At 32.6% G+C, this 26,201-nt stretch overlaps 1 protein-coding gene and 1 non-coding gene across 9 annotated transcripts in view; one reads left to right on the forward strand and one right to left on the reverse strand.

Moving 5' to 3' along the window:
• The window catches only part of TAF2 (TATA-box binding protein associated factor 2), an 87,803-nt gene that overhangs the window by 24,330 nt on the left and 37,272 nt on the right, over positions 1 to 26,201 (reverse strand). For 6 of the 8 annotated variants that reach the window (XM_072949652.1, XM_072949649.1, XM_072949651.1 and 3 more), the window contains exons 18-26: positions 24,225 to 24,335; positions 22,546 to 22,739; positions 21,586 to 21,725; positions 20,045 to 20,114; positions 13,247 to 13,356; positions 4,724 to 4,953; positions 3,266 to 3,421; positions 2,683 to 2,788; positions 296 to 418 (exon numbers count right to left, since the gene is read on the reverse strand). In XM_072949652.1, coding sequence (XP_072805753.1) covers positions 296 to 418; positions 2,683 to 2,788; positions 3,266 to 3,421; positions 4,724 to 4,953; positions 13,247 to 13,356; positions 20,045 to 20,114; positions 21,586 to 21,725; positions 22,546 to 22,739; positions 24,225 to 24,335 — 1,240 coding nt within the window. The remainder of the gene's footprint in view (positions 1 to 295; positions 419 to 2,682; positions 2,789 to 3,265; positions 3,422 to 4,723; positions 4,954 to 13,246; positions 13,357 to 20,044; positions 20,115 to 21,585; positions 21,726 to 22,545; positions 22,740 to 24,224; positions 24,336 to 26,201) is intronic. The other 2 variants (XM_072949655.1, XM_072949656.1) reach the window with 1 other exon arrangement.
• LOC116285630 (U6 spliceosomal RNA) lies at positions 15,557 to 15,663 on the forward strand. The gene has a single exon (XR_004195322.1). It is a non-coding gene; the product is annotated as a U6 spliceosomal RNA (small nuclear RNA).

A 26,201-nucleotide genomic window follows, 5' to 3' on the forward strand; every position in this document is an offset into this window, starting at 1 on the left:
GCAAAATGTTAATAGGTATCCTTAAAAGGCGTAATAAAGGATGATTTTCCCCCTCCCTTCTACTTATCTGTTATGTCACAGTTTTATATAATAGTAGTACATTATTTTTGAAATAGCAAAAAGTCTAATTTAAAAGTCGTTATGTTACATAATATAAAGTCAACGTGTTGCAAGAAAAGCAAGTCCTCAGATCTATAATTTTCAATGTATTTTTTTAGTTGATAAAGAAACTTTATGATGTTTGTAGATTTGTTCTTGAGCAAAATAGCAATAAAAATAATCATAATAATTTCACCTGTTCCCTTCCGTGCAAGTTCCATACTCCACTGGGGTTTTGTGGTGGGTGTGCCATCACAGGCTGATGAGTGCTGGGGTATTAAAGCAGATCGGGAGCTAGCTGGCCGATATTTAGAGAGCCCTAAAATGCCAAAGAAGAGGGAAAACAGGGATTTATTTGTTTCCCAAAAGAAGAAAACAGGCTGAAGGTTTTCTATAAGTTAACCTTAAAGCCAGAATCAGATAAATAGAAAAATTCTAATAATAAAAATAATACTGTATTTTAAAACTACTGAAGATCCTATTTGATTTAATCCTTTGTCATGGTTCTGGGAAACCATGATACTTAAATCTGAGAAAAATACACATTCAAGAAAGACAGTAAATCTGACTAGACTACTGAACATATAAATTAGAGTCTATATTCTGGGACAAAACCATGTCATATTTTTTATTAGTTATACGGAACTTTGCATATAATAAAGTTTGCCTGCTCCCCCCAAAATTATTAATAAATTCCATTATTAATATTTACTCAACAAATAGATCAAAATAATTTAGGGATTATAGAAGATATTTAAAACAGGAAATGTTTTAATGGTTTAACATGAACAGTACTGCAGTATCAGGAGATCCAATTTCTAATTCCAAATTACCCACAAATTAGATATAAAATCCAGGACAGACATTTATTTCTTTTTGCCTCATTTTCATTTGTCACAAAGTTCTAAGATTTGGGTCTAGCTCTGAGTTGGCCATTACTTGGGTATGTCATTTAGGGCAAGTCATTTAAGATCTCTCTGCTTAAGCTTACTTATCTATAAAATGGATAGAATACATAAATAATCATTAAGATCTCATAATTATAGAAGCCAAAGAATTCATGACCTGTCAGTTTTCAAATACAATTAGGTTCATACTCTACCCGATGCCAGTTCTCAAATTCTACTAGCTCATCCTAGATTGCTAGAGAGTAAAAAATAATTTAGGTCTTATAAATAAAATTAAACAAAAAGCCAAACAAACAACAAGCAGACTAAGGTGGGTAAGAGAGACTTGCACAAACATAACATGTTTTTTAAAAAAAACCTCATTCAAATGTAAAGATCATAAAAGATAACCACAATTAGCATGACGTATAAATAGAACTTTCCAATTAAAAAAAAACAGGAACAGTATCCCTCTCCCACAAAAAAGAAATGCATTATAAACTTGAATTATCATTTTATAGTTAATAAATATCTCAAGTTATTATATTGACAATAAAATAGTACTATGAGATACAAAAAAAAATGTGATAAATAAAAATTAATGGATTACATCTTATATATCAATAGGGATGAATTTTAGCAGCATAATGTTGACTGAAAAAACCAAGTCATATCGAGTGTTATAACATTTTTATACAATTCAAAAACTAGGGGCAAGTAAACATATAGATCATATATCTATGTGGTACACTGTAAAGAAAAGCAACAGAATGATTAAGAAAAAGAAAAAAAGAAAATTCAAGACAGTATTTATTTACTTGTAGTGAAAAGACAGGTGAACAGAATCAGGGAAGACACACAGAGGAACAGTCGTATACATGTAAAGGTGAGTGGTAGGTTCTCCAGTATTTGCTTTATTACTGTATTTCATAACTTACATGCAAGTGACATCAAAGCTTTATTCCTAAAAAGTTTTAAATGCTGATGACATGAATTAGGTATAATCTCTTCAAAAAGCATTATGGCAGTCTATTTCAAGAGCTATAAAAATCTTCTGAAGATGGGTATTTTATAATAAAGTTAAAATTAATCTTTTCACCAAAATACACTTACATGTCTAAGAGCATAATTTGACAAAAAAGAAACAAATGCTCCAGCATAAAGTTACCCACAGAGAATTACTTGCAAAAAATTAAAATCAGAAACAACCTAAATGTCTACCCACTGGGAAATAATATGGTAAATTTAAGTGTATCAACTCAATACTGTCTCAGGTAATATTTTCAAAAGAAAAGATTATGATGTTTGAGAGATGTATGCAGAAATCTATGATATGATACAGTATTACGTGAAACAGGAAGTTAAGAGAAAAAAGTAGTTGTCATAGGCTGCATTACTACAGTCAAGTTTTATATATAATATATAATTTATATATACAGTTACATTAATTTTTAAAAATCTAGAAGTAAGCCAAATACTTAAAAAGAACCAAAATAAAGTAGAAAATTAAAAGAAATACTTTTAAAAAATTCATTCCTTCGCTGATATGTGTTATAATTTGATACAATCTCGTACTTCATACTGGTTACTTTTAAACTTTATAGTTGTTCTCTTGAAAATAAAGTAACACAGTTTAAAATAGTGACATCGTGTGAACTGTCTCCACTACCCCAGTGAACGCAGTACACAGTCTTACCTGGAGTTGATGGCCTTTCAAGCATGTTTAAATGATGAGAAATGAATGCCTGGCTATCATGAACAGTATCCATATCAATTTCCTCCTCATCTTGAGAATTTGAAAACTAAAACACACACACATAAAACATGGAGAAAAAGAGCCATTATGTCACTTTACGTTTGGATTTTTCCTCCAAAAGGCAGCAGAAAGGCCATGGGATATACCCCCAAAATATCTTAAAAGGAAAAGTAGTCTTTTTCTCAAAAAGTATTAAAGAGAAAGAAAAGATTATGTGGTCCAGCCTCCATAAGAAGCTGATTAGAAATTACTGGAAATACAATAACAACTAAAATCTGTTCCTATGTTGTGGGAAGAAGTAGTGAGCTGTGGTAGACTGTGCACACATAGTTCCTCCCCCAAACAGAGAAGAAGTATGTGATAATAGAAGTTAAAAATTGGTTGGAATGGACATTGAGTTCTTTCATGATTCAGTCTGTCCCATCTGTTCCTGCTAAGGAAAAACCATTGCAAGTATTCAAAAAGATTTACAAGAAGGTGAATATCCTACACTGTTAATACAGGTTTAACCTGTATTTCTTACTCTGATTTTGAGTTTGACTTTACTGCTATCCTCATTCTTCTCCAGTATTTGACCAGGTTCTAGTGGGGACCCCAGTGGTGTATCAGCCTTCCTCTTCACTCCCTGCTGATGAGCTGATATATTACATGATGCTTCCTTGGCAAGGTGATCATCTTCCTGTGGCAATATTCAAGATCAAAATTAGATTTCTGAAGACAAGTAGCTCATGTCATAGTTGAAAACTAATACCTATAGCAACCATGCAGATTAGAGCATGCCCAGTGCCTAAAAGTTATGAGCAATGGGCTTAAAATAAATCTCACCTTTTCCTATCTGCTGGTCTTTTTGTGGGGAGAAGGGAGGTATTAAGTGAACTTTTAAAGATTTCCCTGAAGACTCTATCCTTTTGTGTCACTTTCTCCTCTTACCCTAAAGACTTCAAGTATAAATGTGAATAAGTTAACATACATGGCAAGAATTATAAACATATTCATTTCTACTGGTTTATAAATATTCAGATCTAAAAGAGCTCTTTTATGAGACTTTTTTTTCCTATTAAAAGATTTGTCTTACTTCTTCATAGCTCAAACCCTAGGATACATTTTAAATTTACAACAAATAAGTATGATTGTATTTTTAAAAATTTTGGTGAATAAGTAATTTTAAATAACTATTACTAACTAGCATAAAGAGAAATTTGAGTTTTAAAATGTCAAAACACCAGCAGGGAATTGCCAGGCAAGTAATCTGGTCTAAATATTGGTGAAAAATGAAGCCTGAAGTACTTGGGGACATTTTGTCATCAATAAGAAAATCATTTCTGGAAAACTTTCTTTACATTATAATAAAATGATTGCTATACATCCTACAGATCTTTCTACAAAAAGCTTGGTAATTTCATAATGCATAGTTAGAAATTAAAAGCTTTTCTGAAGGCAAACACATACACATATATATAAGTTAAAAGATGTAATGCATACTTTCCTCCCCAAATCAGATTATGCAATTACCTGACTGTTCATTGTCATTTACTTATTTGATTCAATAAGCATTTGCCAGGCACTTTTCACATATTTAGAATTATGCTATTATGCAAAGTAGCAAAATAAAGAAAGTCAGGGCCATGTGTTCAAGCCATTATTATATATGGACAAGATAGGTTAGTATGTAATAGGTTAAATATTCATTTCAATTTTCTACTACTCAAAGTAAAAATTCTATGCTCAAGTACAGAAAATCATTATGTTATCACAAAAGGAGTAAACAGACTGGCAGCACATCATGTTATGGGCCGCTATGTAGTTGTCAGTAGCACTTTATAAATTGTAAAGTTCTAAACTAATGTCAACCAGCAGTTTCTTAAATGGCACAAGAAGCTGTTAGTGGCTTTAAAATCCACCAGTTCAAAAGAAGCTATTCTCTTCTTTAGATAGCTCTATATAATTAAACTACATCTTCTATAACACACGTGATTCTTACAGGGTTCTGAAATCCAACTAGTTGTGCGTGACTACTTGGATTAACTGCAGCTTCTTGGTTGCCTGCTATGGCCTCTGGAATTATGGTCGGATTCAAGACAGCTTTTTTCTCTTTCAAATTAAGGACCAACCCAAGCTCTGGCAAGGGTAAGCAGGAAGGTCTACTGAGGCCAAAAAGTGTGAAGTACAAGTCCACAGCACCACACCGTAACCTCCAGTCATGTGAAGTACCTAGGAAGTAATAATAATAAAAAGTCAATATGCACATTTATCTAGACATTTGTAACTGCTCCAGAACCTGTAGAGAGGCAAGGGATGAGAGGATTACGAGGCCTTAAATGAGCCATTTATTAATCTAGGCCCCATGGGCAAACCCTCTACCCTAAAAGATACTTCTTACTTAACATAGGTACTTACACAAACTGTTACAGAAAAAACAAATGTTTGAATGAAATAATACATTTTACAATTGAAAAAATTTTTATTCTTTTTCTTCCTACCAAAAAAATTAGACATCTAGGGAAAATCTAATATTTGAAAAATATTAATTATTCTGGCTCTAAATCTTCCTTTTAATTCTTTCTCCTTGGTAACTGCTCCACATTCATTCATTTCTGTTTATCTTGTCTGATTTTCTTCTTCAACAGCCTAATAGGAAGACGGCACACCAAGAGCCTTCATGGACCGTATCACTGGAAATAAACTCCTCTAACCCTCAAATTCATTACTTTCAGGTTTTAAATATGGTAAGATACCCTACAAACTATTTGAAATAATACAATTCTAAACTTGAACTTATTACAGAGGAGGAAAATATTTTGCTAAACATCTTTATATCTATGTTGTTCTACTAGGTATTTGCTTACCAAAAAAAAAAGCAAACCCAAGAGATGGCAACAGGTTGCAAGACATGTATTGATTAGAAGACTGCCCCTGTAGAAATTCAGTATAAAGTAGTTGAGAGACTTTTCAATTTCTCTAATGAGTCTCAGCATTTTCATCTCCAAAATAAGAGTTTTGGTCTCAGATTATATCTTACCCCATAGCAATGACAGACGAGAGCACCTGACACCAGAGTTCTTTCTCACTTTCTTTTCTTCCCCAGTGGAACACTCTAGGTAAATACTGTCATCAAACAGAACTGACAAGATGAAATTTTCATCTAGGGTTAGATAATTTCTATCCTTTCTAGGCAGAATTTAAAATGACCTAGAGAATTTAAAACAAGTGAGAAGAAGAAACATTCTTCTGGATAAGAAAGAAATTTAAAAAAACTATACTTAATTTTGGCCAAGAATTGTGGTTTCAAAAGAGTACCTTAATGTTTAAAAAGGAGAAACATAAAGGAAAGAAGTTGCTACAGCAAATTTTGGACAGCATAAATATTAAGCTTTGTGGTTTTCAACAACAAATATAAAAATCAGTAAGTAAATTATAATCAAGTAGTGATTTTGATGAGATTTACTCTAATAGGTACGTAAATAATGTAGTAATTATGCACAAAGGAAATACATATGTGAGGAATTATAATTTTACAGAGTTCATACCATACACTACACTGTGCTGCACTGCCATGAGTCAACTACCAATCCTATTTGAGACATCTTCAATTCTGCTACTGTGTGGTAAGGTAACAGATACTTAACACTGTTAGAAACAAGTGAGAGGCAGGAGTTCCTGAGAAGAATGAGCTTTTATATCATAAAAACCACAGAGAAACTAGAAATGGGAAGAACAGTACAAAGTGAAAGTAAGGATGTTACACTGGAAATCCACTTCCTTCTCTGTACTATCCACATCTGGACACTTTCATGGACTAACACTGCCTAAGTTTTTCGTAGGCACTCATTATTCTCCTTCTCAAAGCATGTTACATATGTAAAGGTTCCACAAGGGACAGGTATCAGATTCCTGGGTCTTCTATTACAAAAGCTGTAGAAGCTGAACCCTCTGAGGAAAGGGAGGGAATCCTGCCAGAGCAGCTAGCCCTGCATCTATTTGCGGGTAGAGCAAGAAAAGAGAAAGTCTCAGGTACTTTATCAGTAAGGAAACTAGAATGGTTTAGGGTGCATTTACACTAAACCTAAGAAAACTAAACCTTGAAGATCAGTATTGCCCAATTATGTCTACTGCAAATAGTGATCCTGGAATCTTTATATATTGTAGATGATGTTGAAACCAATCAGGCAACTGAATATAAACTCCTCAAAGTTTAAAAAAGAATCTTAATTTTACAAAGCAAATGGAAAATGTATACTTTGGTGAGCTGGGGTGTTGTTTTATTTTTTGAAAAGCAACTCAAAGCTGATTAGGCAGTACAGTGAATGAAGGCTGCTAAGTGCACTGAATGGCTAGCATACGGCTTTTGTGACTTTTTATTTCTATGTGGGCTTTTGGTTTTGGGTTTGTAAAGGTTTTAGTAGACCTTCAATTTGGATGGAGGAATGAACATTAATCTTTTGTTGCTGAGGGAAGTTCTTGGTAAGTATTATTTTCCTCAAAAAATTGACTTACAAATATTAAAACCTAAGGCTGATACGAGGGAGCAAAAAAATAAGCAGAGCTTCTGTTAAAATTACAAGACAGAAAAAAAAAAGGGAACTCCATTATATTTCAAAATCAAGGAATAAAATCTTAAAATGGTTGTCATGTTACAGTGGAATTAAGTGGTGTAGTGGGGAAAAACACTTCTGCTTACTTACTAGTTAGCTCTGTGATCTTGGGCAAGTCAGTTGCCTAGGCCATAAAATGAGAGCAATTAACTGAGATGATGTTTAAGATCCTCTCAGGTCTAAATTCCATGATTCCAAATCAACCAATTCCATTAGAGAGAGGCCCTGAGAGAGCTCCTAATTTCTGCCCTCAGTTACAGAATTTTGAAGACCTTCTTTAATCCTATTGCCACCCCTCCCAACCCAATCACTTAAATGGCAAGGAATTCTCATATATATGAAAAAACAATAGTCATTATTCTTCTTCTTAGGCGAAAATGCTGTCCATTCTGTTCTCATCAGCAGTTATACTTTGGGACCAGCTCTGCTTACCTGAATCAGAACAATGCTCAGTATTGAGGCTCTTATTCAAATCAGAAAATATCTAAAGACAAACCCCCAAATAACAAATCTGATCTTAAAAAAGATCACCTCTTCATTTTCTGAAGTAATTGATATTAAAGCTGATCAAGCCAAAAATCTGCTAAGAAAGCTCACTTTAAGACACCATTTTCACCATTTTATTTTTCAATGAACCCAGCACCCCTTGATGACAGAAGCTTTCAAATCTGCACAGTTAGTCCAGACAAATACGACTGCCATGCGGTAGTTCTGTCCTGCTCTTTCTATCTTACACTAAAGTAAAAACACAGCAAATTTCATATGTATTCACATATATAATTCATATACGTAATTTCCTACAAAAATGAATTATGTTCAATGAAAATGTTTTCATTTTCTTCCACCATTTCTATTTCTAAGAAGGAGAGTTTCGGGGAGAGAGAAACAGAGGGTGGAATTTTGAAATCTTCTCTTGTTAATATCAAAATTGTTTTATTTTCTTACTCTGAAACCTGGCAAATTCTACCAAAGTGAATTTTAAGTAATCCCTCCATTCTAACCCCTAGAGTGTAGCTATAAACTTTCAAACATTGACAATGATGCATGATGCAAATACACAGCCTGAACAATGTACTGAACAACTGCATAAATATTTTTGTCATTCTTGTAGTAAAGTACCAAACAATGAAGAGTAGCTTGGGAGTAACGGATAAAATTTCCTTCATAATAATACAGTAGCTTGTCAATGAAAGCCTATTATCTTAAGAAATTAAAAAGCATATTAAGAAGGCAAGACCAGAGAAATTACTTGTATTGTAAATAAAATATAAAGCACCAGTAAAAATCTTTAATTCTTAGATTTTTATTTTTTCAATGTACTTTCTGAAGTACTGTCATGCTGGTCTGTAATCCAATATTTTACTTAAAGCTATTAAAAGGTAGGATCTCGTATATTCTAAATTTTGAAACATTTTTCTTTGGGAAAGGAAAATCATTTCTTTCAGTGTGGAAAAGAATACATACAGCTAATACAAGTCAGACCAGTCATAACTCTACCTGCTCCTCATTATCTACAGGATACAACACAAATTTCTGAGGCCCTTCACTTTTGGATCCTAACCTATCTTTCCAGATAATACTATTTTCCAAATATCCTTTCAGAACGCAAAGCTTTTACATACAATTCTCTTACCTAAAATATCTTTCTCCTGTGGCAAACTGTTTTCCTTTCCTCAAGAGCTAACCCAAATATCACCACTCCATAAACATTCTGGCATTTCCGGCAGGGTTCATGGTTCTGTTCTTCAAGTTCCCAGAGTACTTTGTTCTTCTTTTTATTTTAGCAACTACCTAGTTGTATTATAATTTATCTGTTCCTATGTCTCTCTTTCCATTATACTAAGTTACTACAAAGGTATCTTTCTACACACAGAACAGCACAGTGGCAAACGAGAAGTGTTCAAGAAACAACTGGTGAATACATTAATGTTCAGAATCTCTAAAAAGAATTACCCCTGGACAATGTAAGTTTTTAATTAAAAATAAAACTAAGATTCTTAAGCAGCTAGAGATGAAGATATAATGTGAAAAGATGTTTCTCTTTAAAAATGTTTTACTAGGGGGAGGGTATAGCTCATGGTAGAGGGGGTGTTTAGCATGCAAGAGGTCCGGGGTTCAATCCTTAGTACCCAATATAAATAAATAAATTAATCTAATTACCTCCCCCAAGCAAAAACATAAAATAAAAAATGTTTAACTTTCTGTGGAGGATTACTATTTAAAAGGTATATGCGAACTGTAAGAACACTTTGGGGGGCAACTGAGGAAATCTGAATGTGGGATGTATTTTGGGGTGGAGTGTGATAATGGTACTGTGTATGTATAGGAGAATGTCCATATTCTTAGGAATATAAACTGAGTATCTTAGGAAGAGTAGCATGATGTAACTTATTTTCAAATGATTCAGAAACAAAGTTTGTACATACATACAAAGAGAGTGAAAAGGGAGGAAGTAAATATGGTAAAATGTTAACAACTAGTGAACAGAGCTGAAAGTATATGGTTATTTGTTGTACTAAGCTTCGAAAATTTTAAAAACAAAAGCATGGAGAGAAAGAGTTAATATGGGAAAATTAAACCAATGAATGAATTAAGATATCTGATATGAGTATGTATGTGTATACAGCCCTGTGTGTGTGTGTGTGTGTGTGTGTACTTTCAAAGCCAAAACTGTTAGGAAGATATCCAACTAGTGCCCAGAACTCAAGGTTAGGTAGAGCTACCACACATTAAGAGAGTGCAAAGACCAGGCAGTCCTGGAATCTCAAAAGTAGAAGTCTCGGAACCTCCTTTCTGGCATAAAGCTATTAACTCCCCCAACCCCAATACACCTCTAAAAAGAGTGTTATTAATATTTATTGAATAATATATCAGTTTTTAAAAGGACAAATATGATTTAATTCATCTGTTTTACTCTCAAAGTAATTTCAATTTTCTAAATCCTATTTCTATATATTCTACAACAATTAATCTCTTATTAAAGTTTCTGAAACCAGCTAAGCAAACTTTGATTCCTCAAAAGCCTGATGACCATGTCATAAGATGATCCTTTCTTAACTGCCATGTTACTCTCTCCCATATATTTTAAATGAACTAAAAAATTTTATAACTTCAGTGCAAAGCCAACACTTCTCAAACCCACTTTGGAGTAAGATGGAAATAAATGAATAAATATAAATAAATCCTCATTGTCCACAATTTATTTGTTCTCCATATATAAATCAAGATAATGCTCGGCTCAAGTGATGTGATAACCCAGGAACCCCAATAAGGAGTAACGGGCAGACAGATTTCAGCAGGATTTAGAGACTTAGATGATGTTTTAGCTCCTTTTGTTACAAGTGAGTTTTCATTACTATTTCTTAAAATAGTAACTATTAAGAAGATAATATAGCAATGTGAAAAATTCTTATGATAAAATGCAATTTTAAAACTTTATTCCAACTACAATTATGTATATACACCCACAATTTTTATTTTCTCTAAAGGTCAAATATACACAAATCCTCATAGTGGGGGATATAATGGAATTATGTAATATTTGGGTTTTTTGTTACTTTGTTCAGATAAGCTCTGCAACATATTACTTATCATTTAGATAAATTTAAAAAAAAACTAAAAAGGAATTTCTTAGATCAGATTCACTCATGTATCCCAGAGGCTCAGGCTTGGAAGGGAAACGAGCAGTCCTCTAACCAGTCTTCCCTGTCTAATGTCCAATGTTCTCCAAAAACACTAAAAAGAAAAACAAAACCAAAAAACCCTCCTAATTATCTGTGCCACTCCCACTATTCATATTGTCCCCATTTATTTATAAATCTGAAGAACTGAGCAATAAATTGTTTATGACTATGGCCTCAACTGATCTGTTTCGTTTACATTATTGGCACAGGGAATTCCAAACCAAAGCAGTAATTGTACTTTATACTGAACACTATCAAAATTAAATACTAAAACATCAATCAGAGCTTGAATTTGTATAACCACAATCTTCCAATGGGCTTCAAATGTTTTATAGAGATTGTCCCATTAGTTTTAAATACACATTTATTTTGTCCATGAAATCTTCCCTAGAAGGTGGTAAGAGAATTCTTTGTACTTCATTATGCTTTCCTCAAAACTGTAATCCATCATAATCATGGAATCACGCACTTTGGTTAAGAATATATTCAACACAGTACAGTTCGTGCCACATATTAACTGCTAAATGATACTTTACAAGTTTGTGAACTTGTGTGATCATCCCCTAGATCTAAATGACAGTAATCATAACACCCTTTAAGGTAACCACAAGTAGCAAAAGATCAAACACTGTGTAAACAGCAGCAATCATTCTTCTAGGCATTAGGGAAAACAGGAGAAAAATAATTTGGCAGTATCGATGAATTATGTGTTGTTTTCTGAATATTCTGGGGACAAGGGCCATTCTATTTTCAATTTTATTAAATTTCAGTGAAATATCTACTATGGTGTCTTTACTTGGGGGTACTGTATTATATTATGAAACTGAGGGACAGAAGTTATACAACTACATTACATCTCACTGTTAGTAAATTAAATATTTTTTGAAAAAGAATCAGAACTTGATATTTAGTTGTGATTCAGTGAAACAGTCACTAATGACATTGGCAGGGCAAGTTACTTTCCAGCATTCTAGAGAGAAGGTAATGTGACATACCTATTAGAACGAACACCCACTGCTCCCTCACTGTCTATCTGTAATAATTTATCTTTAAGCAAAACACCTTTCAGTTTAGCTTTTGCTTGAATTTTAAACTAAAATCAGTATTACAATTTCAACATAGACATAAGGCAAATTTTCTTTAAATATATACAACACTTACAGGTCAAAAGGGAAAGACCAATAATTCATTTATATAAAAATGGCAAAGAATATGAATGACTTTAAAAAGGAAATATAAATAGCCCACAATATGAGAAGTATAATATCATTACTATGTTAGTATAACAACATTTCTGAGCACTGAATGTGAATTAGATATTGTGCTTTACAACTATTAATTCATTTAATTTTCAGTTTGCAGAAGTAGGTATCATCACTTCCATTTTAAAAATGAAAACTCATAGGCTTAGACAAGCCACACTGAGAATAAGTCACTCAGTTGAGACTTAACTCTCAGCAAACTGGTTCCAGATCTCATGTTCGAAGGCACCAGTCGACTCCAGACTTCACTCAAATAATGTGAAATAATAATGTAAATTAAAACTGTGATGAGATACCATGATCTCCAAGGTGGAGAACAGTAACAAATACGTATTGCTCTTAAAAGGATACAGAAGAAATTGGTTACCTCTGGGAAAGGCCTCGAGGAGGCTAGGGAAAAGAAGTGAGGAGACTTACTTTTTCAACCCTCTGTAAGCTTCCAAAATAAAAATAACAATAATAGTTTGCAAGTACATGTTTAAGCTCTTTAGACATTTGAGACACTTTCACACAAATTCATATTTGTGTGAAATATTTGTGTGATATTTTTGTTTCCTCAACTACCCTGTGGGGCAAAGTGACTGGTTATGTTCTCAGCAAATGTTATCACACAGACCACTGTGAAGGCAGGTGTGGTAAGTATTCTCCTTAAAAAAAACAAACAAACAGACAAAACCCAGAAAACGACAGAAAAATTAACCACAGTGCTTTAAGTATTAAAAACCTGTTATGGGAAGAGGGTATGGCTCAGTGGTAGAGGGTATGCTTAGCATGCATAAGGTCCTGGGTTCAATCCCCAGTACCTCCATTAAAAAAAAAAACCTAATTATCGCCCCACCACACAAAATAAATAAATAAAAAGAAACTGCCACTTTAAAAAAATAAAAAATTATTTTCTTAAAAAACCTGTTATAAAACGAAAATACTACAATAATAAAAAAAATTTTTTAAGCCATTGCTGTCTTACCAGAATTCATAAGTTTCCAAAGTTGATCTACCAAAGCTTCATTGCATAAGGGAGATTCCATGTTCTTAGTAAATGGTGGGTTTTTGGTCAACATGTTTAGAATCTTATGTCTGAAAAACAGAAAAAAATTAAATTTTTGCTAACCAGTAAGTAAAAACATTTGAAAATTATTTGCAGTTTCTCCTTCCTATTTTATCATCTCTCTTAGACCTAGCTTTGTATTTAAGTTTAGTTTCATTTCAAAAGACATTATGTTGCATCCTAAATATTTACTACTGTTTTTTCACTAAAAAATTCTGGTGGGTCTGTTCTCTCTAAAAGCGCTTTAGTATACAATGAGGTCTTCCAAAACCTGACTCTGTTTCCTAACCAACCTTTCCTATCCCACTTCTAAAATGAATACTTTACTCTTCTTAGAAAAGTTTACAGAAAGACTGGTCATTAAATACAAAAATCTTAAAATGAGCCCAAAAAATCACACATACGCCAAGAATTTACATTTGAGATAATAAAATGAATATAAACTTCATAATTATAGTATCTTTGTAATGCCTAAAAATGTGCAGAAAATTTTAAATATGGAGATTGCAAAAAGGTTTCCTCAAAATAAGCTGAAGTTTAGAAGAGTCAGTTAATAAAAGTATCCTCACAGAGGGTAACAGCTAAACCCCACTACTAGAAGTTTTTATCTTATGTGAGAGACTACCCGAACACATTACGAAGTCTTCTGAAAAATAGGACAATGTGACCAAAACAAAATCTGAAAAAGAAAATGCCCAATGCTGTGAGTAGGAGACATCATAAAAAAAGAAAAGAGAAGGAAAAGGAGAGGCAAGGCAGCCATGGCAGTCGTCTAGCATTCAGTGAAGGGTACAAGCCAGGCCTAGGGCTAGGTCTGACCTCAGGGTAATGGAAGGCTTGGCCATAACAAGAAGTGTAGGTTGTAGTATTTGTTGAAGTTATTAGCAAGACCTTAGAGAAGATGAACCTGGGAAAGTTTTACATTTAGTTGTCAGTGGTAAGACAGCAAACTGGATTTATACTTGAGAAAAAATGGGACGAAAGTAGAACCGCAAGGTGTAGTTTAAGTCACTTAACCCTTTTGGGCTTTAATTTCATGTCTGTAAAACTGAAAGATGTGGACTCTCATTGTTAACACCTTTTGTGGTTTGAAATATTTAGACTGTCTGAAAGACTACTGAAAGGCTATGAGAACAAAACATGAAATGTGATTATAAGTGCAGTTTATAGATAATAACATGAAAGGGCATACATACTGTATGGATATTTCATACCCATATTTTTGTATCTTTATGAGTAAACACAATTACTGTCCTTAAGGACCTCAAAATCTATTTGTAAGAATAAGTCAGTATTACGGGTAAATAATCTTTTAAAATGTGGATGAGTTTTTCTTTACAAGATGTTAATGTTGTTAAATTTTTAATTCGCATAAAGAAGAAAAGTTGTTTCTATCTGACTGCTTTCCCAACTACCCCAAATACCAAAGTGGCAGGGCCCAACTAATAATACTTAATGGTATTTACTCAGATTGTTACAAACTCTTTACAGTTATGCCAATGAATTGTAAAGGATGCTCTGGGGATATCTCTGAAATTATAACTAAAAGAGTAATAATGATTATTATGTGTATTACTTTTAGCAAATTAAGCATTTTTTCGAAAGTTTTGTTTTTCTTTAAGGTTTAGATGATAGAAGAAAGGCTTTTTACAAGGAAGTATTTATAATTGACTAAACACTCAAAGCAATACTCAGAAGAGATTAAGTTTAAGGGAACAAAATGAGAATCTTACACTTAATTTTTAAAGATTTACATTAAAATTAAAACACCGTATTAATTCCCTAAACAACTGACAATTTTCTTGGTGGACTAATCCAATTCCATTGCCAGTCATTATCTGTTAGAAATGCAGTCAGTCAAATCAAAACCAAAAAAAAAAAAAAACCATTTAAAATCTCTCTGGAGAAAAAGCACTGGATGTACGTGTGTCCTTTGAGAAACTCATACACTGTGATCCTATGAATGTTTGATTACAACATGAGAAGATATTTCTATGTCATCCTTAAAATAATCCTATCCAATTTAAAGAAATATAACTAATAAGTTCTTCCTATTAATGTAAAAAGTATACGCATGCTTGTATTTTCCGGAAATGACTGGAAAAAAATAATCCAAAATGTTAAAAATTATTGCTTCTGGTTGAAATAATTATATGCTATTTTTAAGTTTTCTTCTTAATGTGAGTTTGTATTTTTCCAAATATGAATGAACATTTTAAAGTTATTCTCGTGCTCGCTTCGGCAGCACATATACTAAAATTGGAATGATACAGAAAAGATTAGCGTGGCCCCTGCGCAAAGATGACATGCAAACTCGTGAAGCGTTAATATTTCTGTAGATACTGACAGGTATATATAGAATAGACAAATAAATGTATAGTGTATAGCACAGGGAAATATATAGAAGATCCTGTGGTAGCTCATGGTGAAAAAGAACATGACAACGAATATATGTATGGTCATGTATGACTGAAAAATTATGCTCTATGCTGGAAATTGACACAACATTGTAAATTGACTATAACTCAGTAAGATAAAATTTAAAAATAAATAAATAAAGTTATTCTCATTGAAAGGACACTAATCTTCAAAAATGTAAATTTCATTTGTTTTAACAACAGTGCACCAGCCAAAGTACACTTACTTAAATTCTTAAGATATCTTACACTCTGAAAATCTTCCATTGAGAGAAGACTATACAAAGAAAGCTGACAATCCTATTATTACATTTAAAACGTCAAACTCAAATAAAAAACTAAGAATTTTCCCAAATATGTATAAATAATTAAACAACTTAAAGGTTTTTTCTATATACAGTTATTATAGAGATATAAATCACTTCTCTTTAACATATGAATTAAGTTAAACATATATATGATTACAGGGGAAAGAAATTTTTTTTTCATTTTTTTAGAAGTTTTATTACCATTATTTTTTAACATTTTTTATTGATTTATAATCATTTTACAATGTTGTGTCAAATTCCAGTCTAGAGCACAATTTTTCAGTTATACATGAACATATATATATTCATTGTCACATTTGTTTCTCTGTGAGCTACCATAAGATCTTGTGTATATTTCTCTGTCCTATACAGTATAATCTTGTTTATCTATTCTACAATTTTGAAATCCAGTCTATCCCTTCCCACCCTCTGCCCCCTTGGCAACCACAAGTTTGTATTCTATGTTTATGAGTCTATTTCTGTTTTGTATTTATGCTTTTGTTTTTGTTTTTGTTTTTTTTAGGTTCCACATATGAGCGGTCTCATGTGGTATTTTTCTTTCTTTCTGTTTTACTTCACTTAGAATGACATTCTCCAGGAGCATCCATGTTGCTGCAAATGACGTTATGTTGTTGGTTTTTATGGCTGAGTAGTATTCCATTGTATAAATATACCACTCTTCTTTATCCAGTCATCTGTTCATGGACATTTAGGCTGTTTCCATGTCTTGGCTATTGTAAATAGTGCTGCTATGAACATTGGGGTGCAGGTGTCATCCTGAAGTAGGGTTCCTTCTGGATATATGCCCAGGAGCAGGATTCCTGGGTCATACGGTAAGTCTATTCCTAGTCTTTTGAGGAATCTCCATACTGTTTTCCACAGTGGCTGCACCAAACTGCATTCCCACCAGTAGTGTAGGAGGGGAGGGGAAAGAAATTATATCCAACCACTTTAACATGTATTTAACAAACCATGTGCAAAGTGTCATACTATGTGCTAGACACACAGTGGCAAAAGAAGACACAGTCCCCGTCTTTTTAAAACTTATATTACCGTGAGGGAGACAGCAATAATTAAAAAGTCAAACTATAAAATTAATACTTATACATGGGAAGTTATTTGCGTACTTGAGTAAAGCAACAACCCTAGGATTTCATGGGCCATTACGACCTGAGGGACCTGACCTAGTGCAGGGAGTCAAGAACATCCTCATAGAAATGATGTTCAAGTTTAGCTCTAAAGTATAAAGGAGTAATTACAAGTAATTAGGTTTTTTCCCTCCAAATTTTAAGGTTTCATCCCTCAAGTTTTTTAGAGCTTTATCTAAATCTAAAATAATTAGTAACCCTGATTATACATAATATTAAAGACAGAAATTTTTTAAAATATTAAAAAAAATGAATTCTTATTAAAGGCCAATTTACTTCTTTTAATGGGCTTTATTTTATTTTATTTTATTTTATTTTATTTTATTCGTGTTGTTTTTTGTGAGGGGGGTGGTAATTAGGTTATTCTTGGAGGAGGTACTGGGGATTGAACTCAGAACCTCATGCATGCTAAGCACACGCTCTACCACTTGAGCTATCACCTCCCCTCGTTTTACTATCATTAGTTTAAAAATCAACCAAAAGCCATAAAAATAAAATGCTGTGTTTGGGGCAGGAAAAGGAATGTCACTGATTTTTAAGAGAGACAGAAACAGAAACATTTACCTAAGATTAAGAATTCTATCCAATTAACAGAGCAGAATATAGCAGTTCTATATGATGGCTACTCGATGAGTTCAGAAAAAGTAACAGAACAGACTGGTGGTTGCCAGGAGCTAGAGGGTGGCAGAATGGGTGAGGGGGGTCAAAGGGTACAAACCTCCAGTTATAAAATAAATAAGCCATGGGGAAGGAAGTAATTTACAGCAATGGTGACTACAGATAGTAATAATGTGTTGCATATTTGAAAGTTGCCAAGAGGGGAGATCTTAAAAGTTCTCATCACAAGAAAAAAAAAATTTGTTAACTATGTATAATGACAGATGTTAGTCAGACTTACGGTAGTGATCATTTTCCAGTATATACCAATATGGAGTCATGCTGTACATCTGAAACTAGTATGTCAATTATACCTCAATATGGAAGGAAGGAAGGGAAGGAGGAAAGGAGGAAGGGAAAAGGTAATCATGGGGACAAAGACAAAAGGACAGAGTTCCTATTCAAAGTATAAAAAAACAGCAGAAGAAAACCACAAAAATGGAGATGGATGTCCCAAGATATCAACTATTACACATATACAATGACTGCTAATGTGGTAACACTTCTACCCTGTGACCATTCACTGCCATTAAAGATTTTTTCTTAAGACATGTTGAATTTTTTTTAACTATCAGTGTAATTATGGGCTAGAGGATTCAAGTAAACTTTAAGAGGCTCCTTATTGGTGATATAAATGAATCACATTAATTATGAAGTAAACATGCCAAATATAATCATGAAATACATCTTTAAATAGATTTTCAGTTCAGAATGTAAATAACAGAGCTCTTAAAATATGACTATTAACAGCTTCACATTTCAAAAGCAATCATTTAGATTATACAGTATATAATTTAGAAATATAACTTCAAATATTATATATTATAATCTGCTAAAAATTATCTTCAAAACACAATTTCAAGATCTCAGAAATGTGTGCCTTAATGTTAATTACTGTCGTGAACTGAAAACATAAATGAATATATGATAAGCTTTATTTATACTGCATTTATTCTTTCTGTTCCTACTTGCTACCAGTAGCATCTTATTATAAACTTTCAAATGCATAAGCTCCATCAGATAAGAGATGATGCTGGATTTCTGCTATCTTCTTTTATATAAATATATACTTCTGAGTGGCTGATTCTAAGATTTTTGTCCATGTCAATCCTACCCTTAGTATACATCAATCACAAGGACAAATTATTTAAAATACAATTCAGATCATATGAATCAAGAGCTATGAAATATAAACAGCCAAACTTTGTACAAAGACTATTTATTTAATAAGCATCACTTGAAACAATGAAATATAAAGTGACTTAATCAGGACCTCACTACTACAACTAACCTGAAAACTATTGTTGTTCAAAGATGTTTCTCTGTCAGGGAGTCGAAATCTTCTTATGTGGATTCCTTCCACCCAGATGCATTTCAGTGAGATTAGAAGGCAGAGTTTATTTGTACGCCTTTTTAGAAGAAAACATCTGCCAACTGATGTATAAAGCTGAGCAAGACAATGTCTCTAGTCTATGTTCTTATTTCTAGTTGGAATGGCTAAAATCTGTTACTTTCCAGCTTTCAAATTTCATTTCATGAAAACAAATTACTACAACAAATGGAAACAAATCTGAGTCTACTATATGTAAGGAAGACAAAAATGATAAAAATTTTAATCCTATTCGAATACACTATAAATATCCTATTTTGTAAAAGAAAGCAGTAGAAATAAAGGAAATGAAGAAGAGGATATAAAAATGAAGATAGTTACCATGTTAGGACTGAGATTTCTTTTATTTTCTCTTATTTTCTAAATTTTTAATAATGTTATATTACACTTTAATCCCAAATCCATTTATTAAAAATTAAAATTTTATGAGATTGAAGGTAACAAATGGGATACACCAAAACATCACCCTTACTTTCTTTTAAAATAGATTAAATCAATTGAAATGAAGGTTTTATGATTTTTGATAAATAATGGACTCCTCCATGTGCACTAAAAACTGTTACATAAGCTTTTCTTTAAGTTACAATAGAAATCATACGTAAAATTAAGGGAATAAACTTTAGTAACAATATATTATTTAAAATGTCTTTCCAAAGGTAAATCAAAGAAAAAAGGATGTGAATGAATGGATAATGTAATCCTATATTTTCAAAAATTAGGACTTCTTCCATGTATAATCTGAAATTATTTACTTTAGGATTTATAAAAACAAAATACTACAGCATAAAAAAACTAACCTTACATAGGGTACAGGGTCATTCTGAATCATATTAAGTAGCCATTGCAGTTCTTCATAACTCCTGTCCACTGAAAATTAGGAAATATATTTGTTACTACTTATAACAAATTAAACAACAAGTGACAAACGGAGTTTACATTTAATATCTAGGCTCTGCCTTAGCCAGACTTCCAATCAGAGTCAAAGGCTGTACATTTTTTAATGTAATAGGCCACTTTGCAAATTTTGCAAGTATTGTACAACAGGACCAAGAGCATATGTTCTTCTAAGGCTCACATCAACAGCATATACAACATAAAACAAATTGTAATTTATTAAGAGCCCTAAATTAGAGGTGATTAACTCTAAATGGACAAAATGTATTTAAATAAATTGTTCTTCTAGATGTTTAAATCAAATTATAGAGAGGTTTGATACCTAAAGGTATCTCAACTATATCACACAGGATGATAAACTGTTTTTGTCCAAGTGGTTTCTTTCATTTAAGACTAAAGAGCAGCTTTAACTTTTCCACATAACATAAAAAACAACTGCAAAATTAGTGTTAAAAATATAATTGACTTTAACAAAATGACTCATTAGCTATTTTCACTTACCTTTTCAAACAAGTATTGCTTTTATGATTTGAAAAGCTTTATTTTCAGAATTTTATTTCTAGTATTTTCCATTTTTTCATTTTCTAATGAACTGGATTCATGGTTCACATTTAAACATGTCTCAATTAAATTATACTTATTAATTTAGCATTCGTTTGGAAATCATAATATTAGCATTCTATTTGATTTCAGGTAGTTCTTATTCATGAAATCTTTATATTTCTGTGACAGTGAACACTATTCATATACCGTGGCTGGAAATAATGGCATATTTGGTGGATCTCAAGATTTCTAGATTTCATAAATTAGATTACATTTTTTTCTTGCTAAAAAACATGAAAAAATATCACTTTTTTCACCAGCACTTTTTAAAAGAAAGAATATTTTAACCGTCAACAAAAAAGAACAAATGACAGTCCTTTTTGAACTTGGGCCAACATATATAATATATACACTGTATCATTCTTACCATCTTATAATTTCTTACTAGAAGCAATATTTTTGTTGAAATAAAACAATAAAATAAAACATTTTTTGGCTTTATGTTTTTATCAATTTCACGAAGCCTTGCCTAATCCCTCTCCTGAAGCTCTTACTTATGTCTCTTGCTCTACTTTCACAGGTAAAATTTTTGACAGGTGCAAAATGTTTCTTGAATCTTTGCATCATTAGAAATCACCTCCAAATCCTCTATTTTTTAAGATAACATGTAATTAAAGCTACAGAATGATACACTGACTTTTCAGAAAGGCCCAAAACGTCTATAATTTTATTGTTTTCCCTCGTTTACTAATTCTTATATGAATTCTACATTTATCAAAAATTCTAAATCAGTGTCAAGAATTTAAAATTAAAAATCTGTATTGCACATATGAAAACTTTAATTAAACAGTAAATGATAAACATTTTCTAAAATAATGAGCATGTATTTCTAAAGCATTACCTTTAGTATAATCAACCACTGCTTCCAAAGCTGCTATCCTAATGTCCACAAAGTGGCCATATTCTGCGTAAGATTTAAAAAGAGCTGGATCACTTGGCACATGTCCATTCTTCTGAAGCACTCGTATGGCTCTCAAACAACTAAGAAAATAGTATTTACAGTTAAACACTTTTTTTTGTTAAAGCATCTTCAATTACACTGGCTTCCTAGGCATTAGAAATTAACCTGTAACAGTAAATTGAAAAACTGGTATTATTTGAATCCACTTTTTAATTTTTTAACATTCAATTTTTGTAATGGCCATAAGAAACCCTATTAAAAGGAAACAAGTTTCAAAACTTGTTTGGAAATCCAATTTAAAGTATCATAACATTTACTAAAGAAACATACTTCAGAAAAATATATTCAGTATAAAACATAATTTAAAGTATTTTCTCTAAGAGTTTTAGTAATATTTACTTACTAATTATATAGAAAGTTAAAAGTGTTCATAATGTTTGAATCAGTAAATAAACTTTTTTTCAGCAGAAACAAAAATTTCCTAAAAAAACAGAACTTGTTGATAGTCATAAACAAAGAAGTTGAGAGAAGCAAAAAATCTTAAAAGAAGCCTCACTATAGAGGGATGTTTAAACTATATCCAATGGGATAAAAGATTATACAGGCATCAAATATACTGCTTAGAAAAATTTCTGATGACATGAGGAAGTCTATGATTTAAGCAGAATACATAGACTATAAATAGAATATATTTCAAATAATTTTAAAAGTTATATAGTTACCAGAGGAAAAAAACTTAGAACATCATTCCCCAAAATACCAATAATTTACGGATTATAGAATCACGTAGGATTTAATTTTCTCCTTTTACTTTATTATATTTCCCAATTTTCTGTGAAAATAAATTTATTCTTAATTATTAAAACAAATAACTTAAAAAAATGTAAAGAATCATCATACCTGACAGTGATGGTATGTCTGTAACTTGGAAGAAGTTTTTCCATATTCAAAAACCTAGTGATTTCTTCAAGAATGAGTCGCACATCTGGATTTAAGTTATCCAAAGTTCGAACTTCATTATTCACACTGACTGCAGGCGTAACAGAGTTGGCAAGGGCATCAATCATTTCTGCACGATAATAGTTATCTGAAAACTAAGCCAAAAAATAATTACAAAACAACAAAATTCATACTTCTATTCAAAAATTAATAAAATAAAATATGTAACTTTAAAATATAATTTATCTGAAAATATAAGCAAGTTCACAGGTAAATATTCAATTCTGTCCCTGCAGAGAGTCACATGTCAGAGAAAGAAGTGAAAGAGATTTACTAATTATTAATTAGTAATACATTAGCTTACTTGATAAATGTTTACTGTATGTAAGGCATTCTTACAGTAATATAGCCAGATTCCTCTTAAAGGAAAACCACAGTCCACAAATCCTACCGGTAACACAGAGCTTCTAATCAGCAATTCTAGTGCTCTCCTCTCATCTAAAACACAACCAAGGGTCACCAGATATTTGAAGAAAGTATCGACATAAACAGAGACAAGAACAAAGGGGAAAAAGCAACTTGGAGGAAATAAGAGTATGCAAGGAAAAGAAAACCAGTAGGGGAAAAAATTATCATAAATATTGTCTGAGAAATAACCAATATGACTTTCAACAATATAACATATTTTCAGAGAGAAATAGGCAGAGAATAAGAATCAAAATTAAGTTGGAATATGAAATTGAAAAAAAATCTGAAATTTTGAGGAAAAAAAGATAAAAAACAGGAAGTAAAGCACAAGGAAATTGGAGGGCTCATGTAGAAGACATAATATACAAATAACAGCAGTTCTAGTAAAAGAAGCAGAGAAAATGGAGAAAACCATACCAAGAAAACCAAAAACCAAAAACCAGAAAAATTCCTAAATCCATACCCTAGTCAATTCCCAGAGAAGCAATTTACTGAAAGCAGTCTGGGTGTGGCTTGATTTAAAACTCAGCAAAATCAGATGCTCTAGCCTAGAAATTTGAACATGGAGCAAACACGTTAATTAATTCTATCAGCAGTGTAGGGAGTATGTTGCGGCAACATAAACTGCCAGGGGACAGAGGAAGAATACCTGCCCCCTTTAAACTTTCATCGTGGAGTCAGATTTCATATTGACACAGATACTGGCAGAGTCCCTAAACATCCCTATGTTCAAATACTGGGTAGGACAAAAAAGTAAGGCACATAGAAACAAACAAAACCACAAGTACCAAACATTGCATAAGTATTCACTATGGATGAAGTTCTGTTTTCAAATTGTCCTAATGACTAAAAAATTTACCTCTGTAACTTCAATCTTTTCTCTATGGTTTCTGAAGTTTGTTTCACCTCTTAGAAAGGCCATTTGTATTTAGAGATTATTTAAATTATGCGTATAGGTTTTTTCCAAATATTTTTATAGTTTCATTGTTACCTCTGATAACTACTTTGCTAACAAAGCAAGAGCCCATTTACTTAGCTGTTGGTTCTGATCTAAGTGTTCAGAGCGCAGGAAAAACTCAAGTACCATGGACTCAACAGTAATTTTACAGTCTAAATACTTCTTTGAAAAACAAAATATCACTGGTTAGTTTTATAACATTAAGGTATCTTACCTTATTTTTCCTGTTGTCATTGTACTTGATTAAATCTAAAATAAACGTTAAGACTTCCTTGGGACAAAGGTTATGAACATCTCTCAATAAAGCCATTGCAACTGGCATAGTCTACAAAAAAAAATTTTTTTTTTTTAATTTTCCTTACTACAATTCAATGAAGCATATGTTGAAAAAGGGTTATTCTGGGGCTGACATAAGTATTTGAATGGAGCCATATTCCCCTGACTCCTACCCCCTCCCACTGGAAACATGTCTAAACATTCTAACAAAAGAGAAGAGCTGGGTAGGAAACCAAGAGACAGCTGCATAACTGGACACACTCTGTAACCCATTTGTCAGAGAAAGTATATGTAATATAAATTTAGTTCTGTGTTTTACAGAGGAAAAGGTGTGGGCTTTAATACTAGATAGACCATTATTGAACTTCTACTCCACTATCTACTAAAATGGATTATTTTAGCTAATTGCCAAGTGCGCAGGAGCCTAGTTTCCTCATATCCGTTTTCAGGATTAAAAGATACAGTAGTGGCTGGAGGCACACGGCAGGCAGTAGAGTTCAATCATCAGTCTAAGAAAACACTGATACTCCAGTACCACCCCATTCTCAGCCTAAGAGAAAATGGTAAATTATCTAAAATCCAGCCTTTCTCAGATTTTCACAGGCAACTTTTCTAAGGAGGTGGAAGCCTCACTCATACAGTGGTAACCTCTATAAATAAAACAAAGCTGTTCAAACTCAAGACAGAACTACAAATGAAGAGACATCACAGTCTCCAGTATACAGAGACGTTTGGACTATATCCCCTCTTCTGATTCAAAATCACTACACCCTCTAAAATGAGGGACAAAAAGTAGCATGGCTCCTTTCTTTCCTTTAACGACCAGAAGCAATGGGATGGTCAGTGTTACAATAGTCAGTATTAATGCTGTAAGCACTGAGGGAAAGGCTCTTTTCCATCGAAATAGGACTCAAGTTTGATTTAAGCACTAATCTCCCTCTTTTCTGCTGTTAGAGGTATTATGAGAAAGGTGAACTTGTCTAAAAGTACTGCTTTTCCAATTTTTTGGAGTGCAGCCCACAGTAAGAAATATACTTCTTCCCCAACCTAACACACACAAACACATTTAAATATTATGTATATAAACTAAAAACTACAACAAAAAACCCTTGTATCTACCCTAACTTTTTTACACATGTTGCATTCTGATGTTGCCTATTTTCTTTCATTTAAAAAACAAACAAAAGCTTCCAAATTGGTTTCATGATCCCCTCACTGATGGGTCACAACTCCCAACTAGAAAATTGACCTAAGGTATCTGGAACAATGGCATGATGAAGGGGACAGATTCGACAGACACCGAAATCAACTTGCTTCCAGACCATAAAGTAGTGAAATGGCAACAGAGAGCTGAGCCATGTGGTTAAGTACTATCAAATGCTCACACCCAAAAATTAAATAACAGGATACCTCAGACTTCTTTCATCACACCAGGCTTCCCCCAAACCTGGATCTCCTGAGTCTGTTCTGCTGAAGAAATTCACTTTAAATACATCATGATATCCACCCTCAGCACGTGCCCCAGAGTTGGGGGGGGGGCTCCTTTCACTTTCCCCTCCCTCCTATGTAAATCTAACTTTGCTTAACATCCCCCTCAACATCTATCATTTCATTTACTTTTAATCTGCTTTCTACCTGCTTCAGAAAAAGGAATGTTCTTATCTTTTCTAAAATTAACCTCCCAGCTGTGTCCCGCCCACTACTAATAATTTCAGAATTTGCTCTATCTTATCGCTTTTATATTTACTTGCTCCCACTTGAGTATTCCATCTTTCTCTGTGCCAAACATGCCAAAAGTCTTTTCTCCCTCTACACAAAACAAAATCGACTAAAATGTCCTTTTCCTTGCTTTATGCTTAACATGTTGTCTCCTTCCTCACACCCTTCAATACCAAAAACATGAAAGAACAGGCTT

This window comes from Vicugna pacos, chromosome 25 (genome assembly GCF_048564905.1).
Source record: "Vicugna pacos chromosome 25, VicPac4, whole genome shotgun sequence".
NCBI lineage: Eukaryota > Metazoa > Chordata > Mammalia > Artiodactyla > Camelidae > Vicugna > Vicugna pacos.